A 20,877-nucleotide genomic window follows, 5' to 3' on the forward strand; every position below is an offset into this window, starting at 1 on the left:
CCTACCAGCCTAAAGCCAGGGTAGAACAATCAATACCTTGATGTACTTCCCTGATTGGGGCGATAGAACAGGGACCCAGGCCCACAACAGCAGGGGCATGCTCCAGTTCTACGCCTTCCTGACTCCAGTTGGATCCCTCTGTCCATACTCTCAGGGCCCACTAAGCTAACCCATGGGGAACCCTTCTCCACATCTACAGACACCATCTGTGCAACACCTAACTTTACTTTGCTCACAGATGTATTGCAATGGGCAGATAGTACCACCAGGGCCAACACAGTGGTGTTGCCCACTCCACCCCCGGGGTGTGACTCTCGTCCTCCCCCCCCCAGGGGCAACTCTGTCCACCAGGACAGCAAGCCACAGTGGCCCCAGACAACTGTCAGGGATGAGAGCCCGACCTCAGGCCTCTCTAACCACTGTGACTGTGGAGAGTGGGGGGCGGTAGCCCCAGGTGCCTGGCACCCTTTGACCACTCTCTCTTCCACCAGGTCAGGGATGACAACCTGACCCTGGTCCTCCCCTCTGGGGCTCTGTACCCTCCCTGCAGAAGCGGCACCCCCAGAGTCCAAAACTGTCAGGGTGCTTGTAGAAGCAGTCCTGCACAATTCTTCCATCAGTGCAGGGATGTTAACCTGCAACTGATCCTCCAACCTGGGGTCTGTACCTTCAGGTTGGACCAGGGCCAGGGGTGAGGCTTCCCTCCCCCTGCCCTCTCTTCTGGGGTCCTGAACCACCCAACTAGGAGCGGCCCCCCCAGAAGACAACATGGTAGGGGTACTGTTAGCAGTAGCCCCTTCCTCCAGGTCAGGGGGGACACCCTTAACCTGGCCTCCCAATCCAGGGTCTGTACCCACAGACTGGATCACTGCCTGGCAAACCAGGACTTCTTGGGGGGCATACCTACCCCCTACCAGGTCAGAGTTTACCCTCTGAACCTGGTCATCCAACCCAGGGTCACCACCCTGCGGTTGAACCACTGCCTGGCACACCAGGACTTCCTTGGGAGCACATTTACCCCCCATCAGGTCAGAGTTTACCCCCTGAACCTGATCATTCAACCCAGAGTCACCACCCTGCGGTTGAACCATTGCCTGGCACACCAGGACTTCCAGGGGAGCACACCTACCCCCTACCAGATCAGAGCTTACCCCCTGAATCTGGCAATCCAACCCAGAGTCACTACCCTGCGGTTGAACCACTGCCTGGCGCACCAGGACTTCCTTGGGAGCACACGTACTCCCCATCAGGTCAGAGTTTACCCCCTGAACCTGATCATCCAACCCAGAGTCACCATCCTGCGGTTGAATCATTGCCTGGCGCACCAGGACTTCCTGGGGGGCACACCTACCCCCCACAAGGGAAACACTTTCCCCAAGGGCCATACAAGAGTCTGGCTGGCGCAGGTCTCCTGACCTCTGCCCATCTGACAGAGTCTGGATTCCCCCCAGCCCAGAAATGGTCTCACCAAGGTCATTCCTGGGGGGCTCTGCACTCAGAGCTGACCCCTGACCCTCCAGGTTCTCCACTGGGGTCCGCAACCCCCTCTCAACCCTCTGTCTGGACTTCTGCAACCCCTCACTAGGAGTGGTACTGCCAGACACCAGAACTGGTGGGACGCTGGCTACAGCCGCCCCCCCAAGTTCTCCTGACACTGTGGGGTCTCCCTCAACAGATGGCCCTATGGTACAGGCTAGGCTCCCCTCCTGGGGTTCCCGCAGGGAACCCTCCAGGACCTGGGACCGGATCTCGGGCACCTTGGGCCTCAACCCATCCCCATTCCCTCTCCTCTGAGACTGGACATGGGGTCCCTCACCCATCCCACTACACTGGGACCTACCTGGGACACTACAATCCTTCCCTACCTCACCTGGTTGGGAACTACCTAGACCACTCCTCTCAGGAGCACCCCCAAATGCCTCTTCAGACTCTCTGGTACTCACCCAGAAGTCTGCCTCCATTGTAAGCTCCCTGGGGTCAGAGAACTCACACTCCACCTGGTGTTGGCATAGCTCTGGAAAATAAGGACTAGACATATGCTCTCCAGCAATTACATCACTCAGCCCCTCACATGAATTAACCAAAGTACCCTTCACCCAACCATCCAGTGACTCTGCTTTGAAAAAGCACCCCACATCACCCTCCTGAGACTGGTGAGACAGTACCTGACTGTCCCTGACACTCAACCCACACTCTTCTGGGATGTCTTCACACTCCATAACCAGGACTTCTACCTGGGGGGAACCCCTCTCCCTGTCACTCTCAACTAGAGTCAGTAGAGTGTCCCTCCCACCAGTAGGAATATGACTCCCCATGCCAGTTCCCCAATCCACCTCAGGGACCCTGTGCATCACTGGAGCTACCTCATACCCCTGAACCTCCTGGCGTGTGTTAACTCCCTCCTTCAAGTAGGGCACCACCTCTCTGGGCATGTGCACTTCTGCAGCATCACTGGATATACAATTGTTGCTGCCACCATTCCAGCTGGACTCAGCCCTCATGACTTCCAGCTCTTTCAATTTAAGCTCGTAAGCATAAATCATTTTTTTTATCTCTAAGTCCCTCCTCCTTTCTGCCAGCTCCTTGAATCGGCGAGCCCTGTCTGCCCGTCTGTCCTGTAACTCTTCAGGAGTCAGACCCTTGGGTGACACCCTGCTATCCCTCCTGGGGACCCTCCCCCCAGGCGTAACAGGTACCTCCACTACACCACTGTGTATCCTCTGCACTTCCCCACCCACATTCTCCTCCTCTGTGTGCCCTCCAGCCTTCTTGATTGTCACCCCGGCCCTCTGTGCCTGTTGCAGCTCCCCCTCCCTGGTGGAGCTCTCAGTGGGACAGTCAAGATCTTTAAGGAACTGTTTCAATTGAGCAACTGAGTACTCCTTCAGTTTCTCCATTTCAAACACAGCTCCAGCTGTTGCATCTCCAGATTGAGACATGATGGTCACAAGTGCAAAGTTCCAAAGGCAGAAAAAAAATAATTTCCCAATGAAGTAAAAGGGATCAGCAAAATCATGGAAGTAGAATAAAAAGAGTCCTTAAGAGAAAAATCAAAAGATCACCAAACAAGTAGTATGTGGTCGCGTAGTGGTCTGATATCAAAACAGTAGTGTACACTTAATTACTGTATGTCAAGTACAAATACAAGTCCAAATCCCGACCGCTGGTCACCAATGTTAGAAATGGGGTCTTTGGTTGACAGTCAGGTTACCCCCTGTTCAAGCAAGGACCCTCACTCTAGTTAGGATAAAAGAGAATCACCCTCAGCTAACCCCTGCTTACCCCCTTGGTAGCTTGGCAGAGCAGTAGGCTTAACCTCAGAGTGCTGGGCGTAAAGTATTTGTACCAACACACACAGTAACTTAATGAAAACACTACAAAATGACACAACACCAGTTTAGAAAAATAGGAAATATTTATCTAGACAAAACAAGACCAAAACGACAAAAATCCAACATACACAAGTCAAGTTATGATTTTTTAAAGGTTTAAAATAAAAAGAGTCTTTAGGTAGTTGTAACAACACACTAGCGCTGCTAGCGTGAAAATGTACCTGATTTGCGGCAAAAATAACCCCGCACGGGCGGTGTGCGTCGAAAATAACCCTGCACGGGTATATGCGTTGAAAACAGCTCGGCACGGCGAGGCGCGTCGAAAAAGCCAGCCACGCGACGGTCCGAAAGTCCCGCGGCGCTGGTTGCGATCTCTCAGCCTTCGTCAGCGATGCTGCGCGTCGTTTCTCCTGCTCCGGGCGTCGATTCTCCGGTCGCGTTTCCTGCGGCGTCGTTTCTCAGCTGCGGAGCCGGCGTCGCGTCGTTTTCTCAGCCGCGATCGGATTCGCGTCGATCTTTTCTCCGCACGGTGCGCGGTGCGTGTATTTTTGTCCTTAGGCTGCCAGCCTCTCCTTTCAGGGTCCCAGGAACTGGAAGGGCACCACAGAGCAGAGTAGGGGTCTCTCCAGAGACTCCAGGTGCTGGCAGGAAGAAGTCTTTGCTATCCCTGAGACTTCAACAACAGGAGGCAAGCTCTACATCAAGCCCTTGGAGATTTATTCTTCAAGATGGAAGGCACACAAAGTCCAGTCTTTGCCCTCTTACTCTGGCAGAAGCCGCACTGCAGGAAAGCTCCACAAAGCACAGTCACAGGCAGGGCAGCACTTGTTCCTCAGCGATCCGCTCTTCTCCAGGCAGAGGTTCCCCTTGATTCCAGAAGTGTTTCTAAAGTTTGTAAGTTTGGATGCCCTTCTTATACCCATTTTAGTCTTTGAAGTCACCTTCCTTCAAAGGGGACTCACACCTTCTTGTGAAATCCTGCCTTGCCCAGGCAAGACCTCAGACACACACCAGGGGGCTGGAGACAGCATTGTCAGAGGCAGGCACAGTCCTTTCAGATGAGAGTGACCACTCCACCCCTCCCTCCTAGCAGAGATGGCTAATCAGGAATGCAGATCACACCCCAGCTCCCTTTGTGTCACTGTCTGGTGTGAGGTGAAAAACAACCCAACTGTCAACTGACCCAGACAGGGAATCCACAAACAAGGCAGAGTCACAGAATGGTTTAAGCAAGAAAATGCTCACTTTCTAAAAGTGGCATTTCCAAACTCACAATCTCAAAATCAACTTTACTAAAAGATGCATTTTTAAATTGTGAGTTCAGGGATCCCAAACTCCACCTGTCCATCTCTTCTCTAGGGGAATCTACACTTTAATCATTTTTAAAGGTAGCCCCCATATAATCCTATGAGAGAGACAGACCTTGCAACAGTGAAAACGAAATTGGCAGTATTTCACTGTCAGGACATATAAACCACATTACTATATGTCCTACCTTATCCATACACTGCACCCTGCCCTTGGGGCTACCTAGGGCATACCTTAGGGGTGCCTTACATGTAAGGAAAGGGAAGGTTTAGGCCTGGCAAGTGGGTGCACTTGCCAAGTCGAATTTACAGTGTAAGAATACACACACAGACACTGCAGTGGCAGGTCTGAGACATGATTACAGAGCTACTTATGTGGGTGGCACAACCAGTGCTGCAGGCCCACTAGTAGCATTTGATTTACAGGCCCTGGCACCTCTAGTGCACCTTACTAGGGACTTACTAGTAAATCAAATATGCCAATCATGGATAAACCACTTACATACAATTTAAACAGGAGAGCATATGCACTTTAGCACTGGTTAGCAGTGGTAAAGTGCTCAGAGTTGAAAAGCCAACAGCAACATGTCAGAAAAATATAGGAGGCAGGAGGCAAAAAAGTCTGGGGATGACCCTGCAAAAGCAAAAGTCCAACAAATCTGATTTCACCATTAAAGAGGATTTTAAATTACAAATCCTTAGACACCAAACATGAAATTGCTACCTGCTCCCGAAGATAAAATTATCACTTATTAAATGTAATAAAGTAACCCAGTGTGGAAGAGGTAGGCCTGACAGTAGTGAAAAACGTTTGTGAGTTTTTCCCTAACAGAACATGTTTAAGACAATCTATGTGGATTCCTAAAGGGTGTGTCCACCTGAAGGCTTCCAAGTGCTAGCCTAACCACAGTGTTTTACCTGTGCTCACAGAGGACCATATGATGATGTATTAGTTAGTTGGGAAACAGCCAAGATTTAAGCTGTTTCCTAAACAGTGTCTCCTTATCTACACTTCTTAGTTCTAAGGGCAGTGAGTTCATTAGTTTGGGATTAGATGGGTGAGGAAACGTCCACCCCAGTGAGTGTTTTGTGTTCAAAGCACCTTAAGGAATTGGCCAGTAGCGGATCTCTAAGCCTTGCTAGGAGGTATATGGTGTCAACAAGGCCCTAATCATGGAGGGTCCTTTAGAGTGAAGTCCTATATGTGCCAGACATAGTGCTTTGAACTTTACCCATTGCTCAATAGGGAGCCAATGGAGGCAGGCTACAGCATTTTTAGCTAAGGTATGTTTTGGGACTTTGAGTAGCATGTGTGCTACTGTGTTTTGAATGACCTTGAGTCTTTTGGTTATGTGTTTCAGGGAACCTAAGGCACCTTCAGGAATTGAGCAGTAGAGGATCTCTGAGTCCTGCTAGGGGTTTATGGAGTAAGCAAGGCCCTAATCAAGGAGGTTCCTTCACAGTGAAGTCCTTTATGTGCCAGACATAGTGCTTTGAATTTTACCAATTGCTCAACAGGGAGCCAATGTAGGGAGGCCAAGGCAATTTTAGCTGAGTTATGTTTTGGGACATTGAGTAGTGTACATGCTGCCATGTTTTGAATTACCTGGAATCCTTTGATCTTGTGTTTAGTGGAACTCAAGTATATGGAATTACCACACTCAAGGGGAGAGACAATTAGGGATTGGACCACAATTCTTCTGAGGGGGAGGGGTAAAAGGTCAAGGATTTAACAGGGTGTTCTAAGGATGCCAAAACAAGTAGCAGTGAGTTTGTTTGCTTGTGCATCCATGGAGAGGGAATAGTCAAGCCAATATCCTAGGCTTATTTACTGGGGAGGTAGTGAGTGGTAAATTGCAGAGACACTCCAGCCATTTGAGAGTTGGTTGAGGTTGGATCTATTATCTAGTTTCAGAATCTCTGTCTTTTCCCCATTTAGTTTTAGACTGCAATTTTCCATCCAACTTGCTGCTTGTTCTGAACAGGGCGCCAGCTGCTGGTAGTGTGCTCCTTTATCAGATGTAAGGGAGATGACCAGTTGTGTATCATCAGTTTACGAGACAATTGATAACGCGAATTCCTTAACAATTTGAGCTAGTAGCGCATATATAAGTTGAAAAGTGTTGGGCTGAGAGCTGAGCCTTGTAGCACTCCGTACTTCAGGGGGAAAATGTCTGAATAACATGTTATTGCATACTTGAAATGTTCTGTCTTTTAGAAAGGAGGTGAGCCAATTTTGAGTGTCATATTATAGTCCAGCTTCACTCATTCTATGTGTAAGTATCTTATGGTCTATTGTATCAAATGCCACACTCACGTTGAGGAGGATGGTGGCAGCAAATCCTCCCATGTTCAGCAGCAACTTTAGCTTCTCTGTGACTGCAAAGAGGGCAGTTTCCACGCTATATTGTGTAGGCTATCCCAACTGTGTGGGATGAAGGAGAGAATTGTCTTCTAGAAATATGGAAAGACTTTGGTTAACATGTTTTTTTAAAATGTTCTCTGTAGCCAGAAGCAGGGAAATGGGCCTGTGGTTCCTGGGGCATGATGGATCTAGACTACTTTTTTTATTAGTGGCTTAACTACTACATATTTCCATGTTGGAGGGACTAATCCAGTGTTAAGTGAGAGATTGAGAAGATCTCTAATAGTGCTGGGAGGATAAATTCTGCTCCTTGATGGAGTATATGGGACGAACAGGGCCCAGAGAGGGTCAGGATTTTACTTTGCTGAAAAATGTTGGGAGAAATCCACTGGTAACAGGGGAAAAGTTTGAAAGGCATGAGGAGGGTGGGTTAAACGTATGTTTCTCTGAATTGGCTTTCAGTGTTTTTTTGTTTTTGCAATGAATAGTATATGGCAATATATGTCAGTATATGTTTTTTTAAAGAAAGTTGAAAGTTCATTGCAACATGCTACTGTAGGTTGTGGAAGATTGCTGACAGACTTTGGTGGGGTGTGGGATTTGACTATTTGTAATAATTCCCTTTGGAAATGTGCTTCCCTGTCAATTTTGGTTTCAAAGCAGGAAGCTTATGTCATTTTAGTTTCAAGGTGAAGATTCCTAATTGCAAGAGGATCAGTGTTTTTCTCATGTTCATCATATGTTTTCCTCCATTTCCTTTCTAGCTTTTTGTGGGGGGTTTTCAGGGTTAGTAATTGAGGGGTGAACCACAGGGAGGATTTTTAACCTGTGCCCTCTCTTAATGGGGGTTGTTGAAATAACCTCATCAAGGGATTCGTTGACCCAATCTCTGAATTTATTATTGGCAAAAGTGAGGTGGTCACCTGGGTTGGGTTTGGAGGAGTCTAAATTAGAGTTCCATTTATCCTGATTTTGACCATTTACAATCCATTTGAGATGCAGGTGCAGTACTTGTAGGTGACTATTTGCAATCCAACATCAGTGGAATCAGGAAGAGGTCTGACCACAGGATAGGACAAGGTGTTTTTACCTTAGGATTGGGATTGTTACTAAAACAGGGTCCAGGAGGTGCCCTTTGTGGTGGGTGGGGCTATCCACTTATTGTGTTAGTTGTAGGGAGCCATGGTCATGTAGTATTCCTGACGAGGTTGGGTTATTGTTGTTGTCAAAAAGAACATTAAGATCCCCCAAAAGTGTTAGATTTGTTTTCTTAATGCCTATATTGGCGATCCATAAAATTGGTGAGATGTAAACCTGAAGATACATGTAATGCACTCTGCACTATGGGCTGTTTAGGGCCTTCCTTAGGGGTGACATATGTATTAAAAAGAGGTTTTATAGGCCTGGCAATAGGTTTATTTTGCAAGGTCAAGTTGGCAGTTTAAAATGTATGTAGGGGCATGTGTTAAGGGGCTACCTAAGTGGATGATACAACAAGTACTGCACGCCCACTTGCAGCATTTAATTTACTGTCCGAGAGTATATGGTATAGCACTTTACTAGGGTCTTACTAGAAAACAAAATATTCCAATCAGGTGTAAGTCAATGTTACCATGTTTTAGGGAGTAAGCACAAGCACTTTAGCACTGATTAGAGGTGGTAAAAACCATGAGTCCTAAGGCCAGCAAAAACAAATTCAGCAAAACAGGAGGGGAGAAGGGAAACATTTTGGAGGAAGACCACCCTAATGCTGACAGGTCTAACAACCCCTTATTCCATGTAAGTCGTAACTGAATCTTTCCCCTGAATATCTGTCCAGAGGAACTGAAGAGCCTTGCATGCAGCCATTTGCACTCTCCATGTTGAAGAATGTGAAATATACTGCATTGTTCGGAAACCTTGGGCCATCCTGGATTCAATAACTGCCCCCTCACCTTGCTTTGCTGGCATATGTAGTCAATACCACTGGAATTTAAAGCTGGAAACAAGCCCTTCTCCAGATTCTGACTTTCCAACTACCACTGGATATGTAGTCTGGATTTCTGTGACACTAGAATCATGGACTCAAAGCTGTGACACGGCGGAGTTCAGTTGTGAAAAATATGGAGAACCAGGGGAACCCTGGCATGACAAACAGCCTGGCTGCCTGAAAGAAAAGAAGAAAGCAGAATGGAAACACATTGAAAGAAGAATCTCGTCAAATGGGAAATCCAAAATCCTGTAGAGTCAGAACCACCAACTGGACATGAAAGATCAGATCCAAGTGAGAGTGGGACACTATTAACAGATCATCCAAATAAGGATGATTCTATATCCTTCTCATATAGAATTGGCATCACTGGAGTCAAAACGTTGGTGAACACTCTAAGAGAGGCTTTCAGGCCAAAGGGTGGGGCTTCAAACTGCCAGTAAAAACCCTCCACAGCAAAACTTCAGGTACCTCTGGTGATCCGCTCTAACTGGAACATGACTGTAAGCATTCTGAAGGCCCATTGATGCTAGATAATCTCCCTCGGAAATCAAAGGAATCACTTGTTGAAGTGTATTTATTCTGAAGTGATTTGTGGAGATTTAACTCCTTCAAATTGTTTGCAAGTTGAAACTCTCCTGAAGACGTTCCCACAAAGAAGACAAGAGAATTCCACCCTAGGGACTGTCTTCTTTACCAAAAGGCTTCAAATATTGTCCTTTGAGGCCTTTCATTATACCATATCTCTTGGAGTGGACGTGAGAACAAAATAACTCTCTGGGATTGGTGTCTGAAAGTTCAAGGAATAACGTTCTAATGCCATTTGATTTACCCATCAATCTGCAATGATCCTGAACTATACTGCCCGAAACACCTTTAATTGGCCTCCTATTTCCATTGAAACACATTGAGCCCTGCTATAGTCAGAAGTGCTGATTATTTCCAAACAACTGACTGGAATTGTAGCCCCTCTCCTACTGTTTTGACTGAACCTACACTTATTAGAAAAGGGTTAGCCCATTACCATAGCCGTACCTCTCAGTCAGAACAGGGAACTCAGAATAGGAGAAGAAAGGTTTGGCCACATTGGTTTTAGGTAGAGAGTGGCAGTGTGGACTATTTTACAATAAAACAGCCAGGAAGTGCTGCAAAAGTGAGTAGGGTCACCCTGGGGATCTTTTACCCCATTGGTTAGGGATTGGCCAAGAGATTCCCCTATACACAGGCTGCGCTGGACATAAATGTGCCACCTCCAGTACCCTCTTCAGAACACTGCTGGACCTGTGGAAGACAGAAGAAGGGCATCACTTGCTGTTGTGACTTGTGAAGAGAGCCCTGCTCCCACTTGTAAACAGGACTAAGAAGTGGACTCCAAGGGTCAGTTGGCTGACCTTTTATTAAGCTACAGGGACAAAAACCTACAAGAAGCCCACTTTCCTGAAGAAGCCCATCTGATCAGTTCCAACTGGACATGCCCTTTGCCCTACTTGTGGCATCTGTGGATTAAGACCTGACCTCGAAGTGCTGTTCCTGAGATCCTAGAACCCTTGGCATTTGCCTGAGTGTACTGCTTCTGCCTAACTCCAAAACCTAGAACTAGGACTTTTTTCAAGACTTTTAGCTGGAGAACCGACAGAAGACTGGAACAAACCTGAAAAAACAATCCAACGAAGTGCATAGCCATTGGGCTAAAGTTTCAAGTTGCTCCCATTTGGAGCTTTTCTGAAGCAGCAAATCTCTTTTGGCAAGATGTCGCGGAGAGGCTATCTGGCCTTGTGCAGATCAGTTGCAGCCTTGCCCCACTGGAGGAATTTGAGCTCCAAAAATGTGATGAAAGGACTAACTTAGATCTTGGCAGTTGCTCTGCCAAGCCGCTTCGGCCACGGACCTGAGGAGACTGTCAAGTTGATGGTCTTCTGCCCGTCATATTTAGATGTTACAGCTCTGCAAGGGGGTTGACTTTTGACGGATTGCTGACGGAGGGAGACGACGGCGGGACCCAGAGGACTACATACAATGGCAGGGGCTATGTTAAGAGGTAAGTAACACACACACACTGTCCTTTAACAATAGGTGTACCCCCGCACTACACACTACACAACACTACCACACAATGATCACACTCACCTGAATGTGTCACAAGGCAACACAACATCCACAACAACATCGGTTTCTCATGCAAGTGACACACACACAGACACAGCTACATCATCCACTCCAGCTCCCTTACCCTCACCCAGCCAATTGCATCACATACACAGTTTCACGTACTGACTCACACACCCAACTCACAGCACAACATGACAGATTCAGGTCCTCTGGCAATATGCACACATGGACACAATAGACAGGTGTGAATGTACCTTCATTGTGGTCCCACCATTTTTTTGCCAATGAATACTGGCACCATAATGACAGTTGACTATGTGTGCGATATGTGCTGTGTACCAGTGTGTTGTTCATCCATGTCTGACACACTTGTGTCCTCGACATATGTACGTCACAGTGATTTAAAAAAATGACTGTGACATATGTATACCTGCAGTGGCCCCGCCCTCCCATGCAGTGTCCACCCAATGTACCCTGGCAATGAGGTGTACCTACCTTTGAGTTTGGAGACAGGGGGTTGTGTGTTCTCTGCGGGTCGGTGGCACCAGTGATGGCAGGTGTAGTCCAGTCATGTCCAGTCAGAGACGGGGTGAAATAGGGAAAAAAGGTGAGGTGTCACCCCTTTTCCCCCTCCAATCCGCCAACTCAGACATGGAGGTCAGACCGTCATTCTTTTCTTGGCGGTAGGACACATCCAAATCTGCATAACTGGAACGGTGTCTGGGTTCCCGCTAGCAGCCCCTTTTCCCTCTCCTGCTAACGATGCGGGCGCTATTTCTTGGCAGAGGTTCGAATGCCGGCTTTTGCCCATGGGGCCGCCAACATCTAATTCCGGCGGGTGGAGAGTCACGGTGGCGGACGGGTTTCCAGTTGAAGAGTCAAATGCAGGACCATTAGCACCAAGATCTAAATCAGGGTCTTAGTTCGAAGGTAGAAATCATCTTCATTGGGTGAAGGCATCAAAGGTATCTAGCAGACGAGGGACTTTCTTTGAGTGCAAATTTTGTATTTCTCCCACTCAGAGCTTTCAACAGTTTAACTAGGACTTAATTTGATGGGTTTCTGGCCTCAAGGAACCCATCTTGGCCACAGCCTGCTTCCTTGCCCCGCTGAGGATTTTTGACTTCAATCTTCGGAGACTTTCAGGAGGTAAAACTTCTGACCGGTAAAGAAATGGTATGTGTATCTGATCTGCGCTACATCGTGGTTGGCCTCAATTCGCACCTATATGCTGATCATGTGCAACCAGATGACTGCAGTTGATGTTTAATGCTTTTGGGTGCTATTTTTATTTAAAACTTTGAAAATTCATTTCTCCAGTTCCCCATATTGGATTTTTGTAGTTTTAGTTAATTTTGCTCATTAAAATATCCTCTATTTTTATAAGTTGGTGCGCAAATTTTCTTATGTTGTGTTTTCAAGTGTTCAATTGTTTTGGTACTTCCAACTGCTTTACACGCTTTCCTAAATTAACCCTGTCTGCTCTTGCCATAGCTACCAGGAGTTGAGCTCAGGTTTCAATTTCTGAAACCTTTCCTAGACCTAACAAGAATAGTGCCATTATTACTTGAGGTGGGTTACCATACTCCCAATTAGTAATTACCTTTTTGACAATCGGGGAATGTCAATTTTCAACCCTACTCCTCGGTTGCGTGTGGTGTGGATGAACATGCTTTCGGTGCCGCCGCGCCCTACTTGTCCCAGCACAGACTCATCTGCTGTCACAGAGCCTCCGCCGCCAGTCACAGATACTCTCTCGAAGAAGACAAGAGGCCGAGAGGAGAGCCGAATTAACAAAGGGAAAAAAGGTGTGGGTGTGATTCACTCCCCTGCGGCGACATTCCTCTAAGAAGCGTCAATTGAACGAGATTTTCCTGCTTTAATCAGGGTGCACTTTTGAGAGAGGCAAACAGTGTGCCCATTCTGTAGATTATAATAAGTCATATGGATGTGGAAAAAAGCATGCCCCAGGTTTTCTTTGACGGAATTTTAAGGCAGGTAAAACGTCCCCCGCCCCCTGCCTACTCCCCACCCCACCAACACACAAACACATGAAGAGACCAACACACAAACACATCAAGAGAGATGCATAGAGTGCAATATGAGTAGCTCCATATTTTCATTTGTATTTATTCAAATTCGTCTCACTACGAGAAACATTGGGGCAAGTACAGTTAATGCACTCGCGTAGCAAACTACCCCTTGATGTTCTCAAGAGCCAACAAAACGGTGAGCGTAACAAAATGGGGTGTACAAGTTCCGAGGTCGGTATATTGAAACTAGTTTCACAAAAGCAAATGCTGAAAAGATTACAAACTGAAAACCGCGAGGCTCTCTGTGCAGAAAGGGCCTATTCTTTCTTATCTTATGCTTGCGCAATAAGAGAACTCGGACACAAATCTGTAAACTGTGAAAGCCTCAAAGCCGAACTCACACAAGCAAGGGGGGTTTAGTTACAGTGATGCTGCCAGAAAATGAGCCAACACCGGAGCCCAACGGGTTGCCATGGGAACCCGTGGCAACCAATGGGGAGATAGCCAGCCCTGTCAGACTTGTCGCTCTGCTATAAAGGCTCCTACCTCAAGAACGAATGAGTAAAGCTGACGCGCAGAACTGGGATTGCTTAACCTAGCCGAGAGCAGCGCCAATTCAAGACGCCTCACCTGGTCTTCATAACTTTCTGCTGCGTCTACGGAGGATCATCTGTACAAGAATGTGTGGTAAGCGGAAACACCGGCATATTTATAACACTCTGTCTATATATACTGGAAACTAGCTTTTCAGGTCTGGGAGGTCCAAAAGGTATTCAGTTATTTTACATACTTTGAAAAACGTGCGTTATACGTTTAGAAGATCTTGTCACTTAATGGGGTAACAAATGTAAATTGTAAATGCGATCTAAATTCTCCTATTCTCTATATTAATGTCAGTGCTAAATAAGTAGAAACACGTTACGTTTGACCTGGAAAGAGAGAAACATTGCAGCGCTTGAGGGATATGTTGGTGAAACTATTTCTAGGAGAAAAAGTTCACCGGCAGAACTTTTATTTAAAATAAACGTGCGTTTCTTTTCGGTCACGGGCATTCAGTGGTTGATGAGGCGTGACGTTGGCAGAGCGATGCGTCCCGCGAGGACCGACTGCGCGCTCGGTCCAGGCACGCGCTGTGCCCAGTCTGGAAGTACTTTTCACGTTGGTTCTCCCGTGTTTGTGATAAATAACCCAAGCCCTGGGCCAGCGGCGAGGGGTGACCCGACTCTCGAATGACAGATGAGCTGTAATGCCTTACATATGGAGGGAGCAAGGGGGTGGGGTCTCCAGGCTGCTGCTGCCCCGGGCTGTGTCCGTGGACACTCCATCTCCTGTGGAAGGGGCATTGGGGCGTTTACCGTGGCTGTAAAACGGCCTTCAGATGGATAGCTGACCCCATAATCAAGTTTTGCGTTGTATTGAAATTGCATTTATATAGCGCTTGCTGCCTCTGGCGAGGCGTTGTAGCGCTTTCTAGAAAGACTCTTAACCTAATTGAACGTTTCAGAACAGGGCCAATGCTCTAGAGTTTATTGTTGCAATACCTCTGCATACATGCTCTATGCGAGTCTGGGTGGTGTTTATTGTTGCTGGTGGTAAGTGACTGGTACATATAAACCAGGGTTTCTTTCTGCCCTGAAGGTCTGTTAAAGCATGCCTAACTGGCAGTGATATTCACAAATATGTTAACCCATTGGGCTGCATTTGCAAGATATCTTTTCAGTGGATCGATTTAGAACACTGGGTTTCTGCTAAAGAGTGCAACGCACGTGTGAAGGGTTTTAAGAGTATTTAAAATGTAATTAAAGAAAGTCTGAATTTAGTGGTGAGAAAGTTGTCCATGAGCAGAGAAAGTCGTCGTTTATGGTGGTGCTTGAAACTAGACGCCATCAATACAAAGCGCTGTTGTTCCAGGAACCTTTAATGTAATGGACATAGCAGTCCCGCCTTTAATGTGAACTTATATGAAACTGGACACTTGATTAACTTGAGCTAAACCTATCCTTTGGCTCTTATGAAGGTCCTTTTCTGGCTCCATTTCTCTTCCAGTGTCATATTAGGAGGAACTCATAGTGCGTGCCTAACACTTTCCATTATAGGATGGACAGAAGACTCTGCCTTTCAGAGATTTACTGTTTGTGATGTACGTAAGAGCACACAGCTATCATTCTTAGTTCTGTAATGCAGGGTTCGTCAATGTATTTGCAAGTTGGAATCAAAGCCAATGGAAGTGTTTTTATCACCTAGAAAAATGAACGGAGCAAAAGTAATTCGTCTTGGCCTATCTGTACATACCTAGAACATTAGCCTTGGAAAGAGAGCACCATCGATCCATGTAAATATAGTGATATTTGCTCGCACAAGTTACAGAAACTTTCACATTTCTGGGAAAGGAATTACCCCCCAGCAAGATAGGATGATATAGCGCACAATATGTCATGTACATAAGCCGGTAAAAACAAAGACAATTGTCCTCCATTTCAGTCAGGCAAAGTGAGCACAGGACCCATGTCTGGCCATTCTTATGGCCACTTAGAAAGTTAGATCAAACACAAAAAGTGATAGGATTAATGCTTACAAATAGTCTAACCACTGGAACTCGCCCGGGGAGCGTTCCCACCAATCATTTTTTTTCCACAATGCGACCTCAGAGTAGGCCCAGCCATATGCAAATCAGACATTGGCCCTGTTCCAATGGGAACAGTCCGTCCAAACTGCTGAGCCAGGAACAGAACTCTAGCCACCCATGATCAATTTTGACCCCGTTAGCCCTCTTCAGGGTGCAAGCATTCCACCTGTCACCTTGCTGTGACAGATGGTTCCCACGAGGAGCAGGGTCGATACAGATTTGATAAAAAGGGGGTCTTTGTCTAGAGTGGCATGGTGGGTGAAAAACAATGGAATGTATTACAGCCATGAGCATTTGCTAGTGGCTGAGATTAATTCAGACATTCAATCCATCACCTTGTTGTTGCCATTAATGCCCTTATTGCAAATGACATGCCAAGACCTGGGTTCCCTGTGCCATAGGACTCAAGTTACACCTTACTGACAAGCCCTAACCAGGGCGAAACCAGGTTGGCGTCGTTTGTGATGCATTGTGGAGGGGCCCTAGCCTGGCAATTTGGGACAGACTGTTCCCACAAGCAGCAGACTTGATATTGATTTGCCTAAGGCTCACTTTTGTCTAGAGTGGCATGGTGGGTGAAAAAAGATGGACTGGAATGCAACTTGAGTGATTGCCTGTGGCTGATGTTATTTCTAGTCTAGTCTGTTTATATTTATTTATAAATCACCTGACGGCCCATATGGGCACCCCGTACTATGTAGCTGTTATCAAGATCATATGTAACTGGTCAAACAAATAGCAAAGTTTTTAATTCTTTTCTGAAACTGAATTCCTCCTTAGTTTTGAATATCTTCTCAGGCAAAGCATTCCAATGCCTGAGTGCGAGATAAGCAAGACCAGCCCCCACTTCTAGATTTCTGGATCTTGGGGGTTGCCCGTTAATACTAATCAGTTGATCACAGAGATTTATTAGGATTATAAGGTTGTGAAGAAAAGGGGGGAAAATAATAGGGATAGGCGCTAACAGAATATCACCAAAACATTTCTTTAACAATAGATAGTAAATACGGTGCTCCCGAACGGAGGGTCCTCCCAGCACCTCCAGTGTTTCTCCAATAGGAAAAACCAAACTGATTCAAAAGGCCTGATGACCACATATAGAATCTTTCTGATGTGATGAACATGTATGAAAACCTTGCACAAGAATGAAGACACTGAACTTTAACTCTGTTTGGATTATATATTGATTCTCCGAAGACCAAGAACCTAACTGCACAGACTCGTATCATATTTCATACGAGTGCCCTGGCCTTTTGAATTAGGATTATAAGGTTGTATCAAATGACTAAGGGGTCAAAGACCTTTGTTATATAAGGCTCCGTGGGCCATGCAGAGTACTTAGAAGATTATCCTATGTTTAACTGGTAGCCAGTGAAGATAGGCTAAGGAGCAGGATACTGGCATGTGTTTTGGCATCATTAGCAGGAGGGTTGCAGCTGCATTTTGCAACACCTGCAGTCTTTGTATCCTATATTGTGGACCTGGGAGGTGGAGCAAGCTCCCCAAGTCTATATGGGAGAGAACTAGTTCCTGAACCGCAAGTGTCAGTGATGAAAAAAGGTAGACATTCTAAACATTTCTGAGAATTCTCAAGATTCCAAAACAACTGGCTGCCAAGTGAGTTTGTTGTCCAGCCGAATGCCCAAATTTTAACCGTATTTTTTGGAGTTGGAAGGTTACGTAAGGATTCTGCCAGCATATCAACAACCAAAGATTGGAGTCATTACCAACCACCATAACTTCTGTTTTGTCCCCATTTAGCTTGAGACAATTAGCTGGCATCCATTCTGCCACATATTTCAGAAACAAATTAAGCTAATTTGAGTTAAGAGTTGTATCCGGTGTGAGAGAGATTACAATCTAAGGCGGTGATTCTAACCGCGGCGGGCGGCGGTCGCCGCCCGCCATGCGGTTACCGCCAAATGACCGCACCGCGGTCACAAGACCGCGGCGGCCATTCTGGCTTTCCCGCTGTGCTGGCGGGCGACCGCCAAAAGGCCGCCCGCCAGCACAGCGGGAAAGACCCAGCAACGATGAAGCCGGCTCCGAATGGAGCCGGCGGAGTTGCTGGAGTACGACGGGTGCAGTAGCACCCGTCGCGAATTTCAGTGTCTGCTAGGCAGACACTGAAATTCCTTTTGGGGCCCTCTTACGGGGGCCCCTGCAGTGCCCATGCCATTGGCATGGGCAATGCAGGGGCCCCCAGGGGCCCCGCGGCACCCCCTACCGCCATCCTGTTCCTGGCGGGTAACAGGATGGCGGTACGGGGTGTCAGAATCCCCATGGCGGTGGAGCGCGCTCCGCCGCCATGGAGGATTCTCAAGGGCAGCGGAAAGTCGGCGGGACACTGCCGACTTTCCGTTTCTGGCCGCGGCTGAACCGCCGCGGTCAGAATGCCCAGTGGTGCACCGCCAGCCTGTTGGCGGTGCTACCGCGGTCATTCGCCCTGGCGGTTTTTACCGCCAGGGTTAGAATGACCCCCTAAGTGTCATCAGCATATGACACTACTAAGAGGCCATGAGATTTAATGATTTCTGCCAGTGAAAGTACATATAGATTTTAAAATGTGGGGCTAAAAAATGAGCCCTAAGGTACTCCACACTTCAAAGTGTGAATCTTCAAATACAACAGCTTCTCACATACCTGGAACCTCCTATCCATTAGGAACAATGAAAACCAGTTCCAGGCAAGATTGACAATACTTGTCTCCTTCAGTCTCTGCAGAAATACTGGGTGTGAAACAGTATCAAGAACTGCACCCAGATCCAGCAGAATTAACGCTGCTGAGCTGCCATGGTCATGTATTTTTCTCAATTTTTCCATGATAGCTAACAGCGCAGTTTCTGTACCATATCCAGGCCTAAAATTCATCTGGTTGGGATGGAAACTAGCATGATTTTCCAAAAATGATGAAAGATAGTGATTAACATGTTCAGGAGCATAGCTTCAGAAGGGGTTTTTGAAGTGTGACAGCCCCCAAATAAATGCATTCTTGGCTTCAGAATTGGGTCTGGGGACTCTGAGTCGGGTCTCCTATGCCTATGTTAATTACTCTCAATGCCCTTGTTTGGCTAAAAGGTTTTAACCTATTCTACTTTTAATCAGAAACCTAGACAGAGGCCCACCTAATGCAAATCAGCATGAACCTGTTCCTCATGGAAACAATGTATCTCAAACCTTAGTCATCCCTTCACCCTTCGGCAGACAGTTTTTTACTCAGAAAATTTATGATTCACACCCCTGAATCTCAGCGACTAAGCTATGCCCCTGAACATGTTTTTCTAAGGTTTTACTTATCCCCAGAGATAAGGTTATTGGCCTATAATCTTCTACTAATATAGGGTCTAACAATGTTTTTTTAAATAAAGGTCTTACAATAACGTTTTCAAGGAGCAGGCACTACACCTCTCTGTAGTGAGAGATACAACAACTCTGTTAAAACAGAGAAAATTAAACCAGTACCTTGTAGAAGTACAGGAGGTGGTGCAGGGTCCAGCGGAGAGCCAGATTTAACTTTTTCATCCCTGCTAAATCTTCCTTCCTAAAAAGAGGAAATTCTGAGACATTTTCACCAGGCAGGTTGTCATTAGTACAAGTTGTCGAGTCCTCTAGATGTATCACCCTTTCTATGAACAGGGCATATATATCATTTACTTTTTTTTAAAGAAGACGATAGCCAGTTCATTACAGTGGTTCTCAGATTGCACAGGAGTGGTGTCTATTGGCCCTGGGTTTGCCAAATAATTAACTATCTTAAATACTTCTTTAGCTGAATTAGATGACATCCATTTGTAAGTTATAGAAGGCAGAATGCGCCTCTGTGATAAAGTTTTGATATCTTTTTTACTGCTTCTTAGTATTCTGATTTACAGCTTGTAGTATATGTATTTCTCTACTGCCTTTCCTTGCGTTTACATTCTTTCTTCAGTTCCTGTAAATGGATACTAAACCATGGGGCTCGTTTGGACTGACAAACAGTTTTATCAGTCCTAAATGGAATATTGTTATCTAAAGAGGAGGTAATCCAATCATTACATTTTGGAGCTGCCTCACTGATATCATTTCCTAGCTGTGGTTGGGTAGATTGAAGAGTATATTCCCAATGATTAGGGGCTACTTTTGACCAGAAACAGTCTAGCTTCCTTGTGTGAGGATGAAAAGTTTTTTCTTCTTCACTCTTTAGAGTAATAGGGATGAGATAGTGATCCGACCCAATGTGACCAGTTTAGGACACATTACTAATATACTATAAAGATTGCTAAAGATTGGGTCAAGCATTTCATGCATCACTTTGTAGTTTTTGCTTATGCATCACATATTCACTTTGAAAGTTTTGCCAGCCAAAGCTGGATGATTGCATGATTTCCCTCCACCAATGATTCCGGGTGCAAAAAAGTACCCTTACCAGCTCAAACTCTGGGTATTCAACTCACAATTCGAGAACATCGTTTACCCTTACAAAACTTCCCACTGAGTGCCAAAACACATTTATCAAACACCTATGTCATCATTTCTTTCATTGTTTTTTACACATTACGAGGACCTTATTATAACAAGTGCAGCCTTGTGTCTATTGTGAATGTTGTGTAATCAATTTATTGGTGCTGACACAGATCCCACTGGGCAATGACAACCCCACTCCAAAAGCGTATTATACAAAAATGGCAACTGGCACTTTTCAACACGTGGACTCAGTGGAGAAGCTGCAATGATGATGGGATCTAAAAGACAAGCAAGTGAATAGTTCTAAAATTCAACAACTACCCATAGCTTATTAAATAATCCTGTCATGATATAATTCAAATTTTCAGCCTATATGATGCGTGCTGTGCACTCAACAAATAATACAATTTTTCTTTAAAGCATTGCAGCGTAAACATTTTTTTCAAATATGTGCAAGCTGGAATACTTTATCTTTTGCATGGCACAGCTTTCCTAGGGATATCTTCCGTCAACGTCCGTTGCACATGTTGTGGTACCTTTTGTTGCTCGCTCATGCATCAGCTGGGTGTCTGTCAAGTGACTGTGACCAAGGGTCACTGCCCAATACATCAGACGCTTAACAAATTTGCCCGCTTGCTTCCATTATGCAGCTGCTACCTGGATAGTAATGGCTGCCAATCAGTTATTTAGGAC

At 46.1% G+C, this 20,877-nt stretch overlaps 1 protein-coding gene across 2 annotated transcripts in view; it reads left to right on the top strand.

Annotated features, from left to right (window-relative positions):
- The first annotated feature begins 13,666 nt into the window (after positions 1 to 13,666).
- The window catches only part of GFPT2 (glutamine-fructose-6-phosphate transaminase 2), a 92,986-nt gene continuing 85,775 nt past the window's right edge, over positions 13,667 to 20,877 (top strand). For both annotated transcript variants that reach the window (XM_069199290.1, XM_069199291.1), the window contains exon 1: positions 13,667 to 13,802. In XM_069199290.1, coding sequence (XP_069055391.1) covers positions 13,796 to 13,802 — 7 coding nt within the window. In that variant the 5' untranslated portion in view covers positions 13,667 to 13,795. The remainder of the gene's footprint in view (positions 13,803 to 20,877) is intronic.

This window comes from Pleurodeles waltl, chromosome 7 (genome assembly GCF_031143425.1).
Source record: "Pleurodeles waltl isolate 20211129_DDA chromosome 7, aPleWal1.hap1.20221129, whole genome shotgun sequence".
Lineage (NCBI taxonomy): Eukaryota > Metazoa > Chordata > Amphibia > Caudata > Salamandridae > Pleurodeles > Pleurodeles waltl.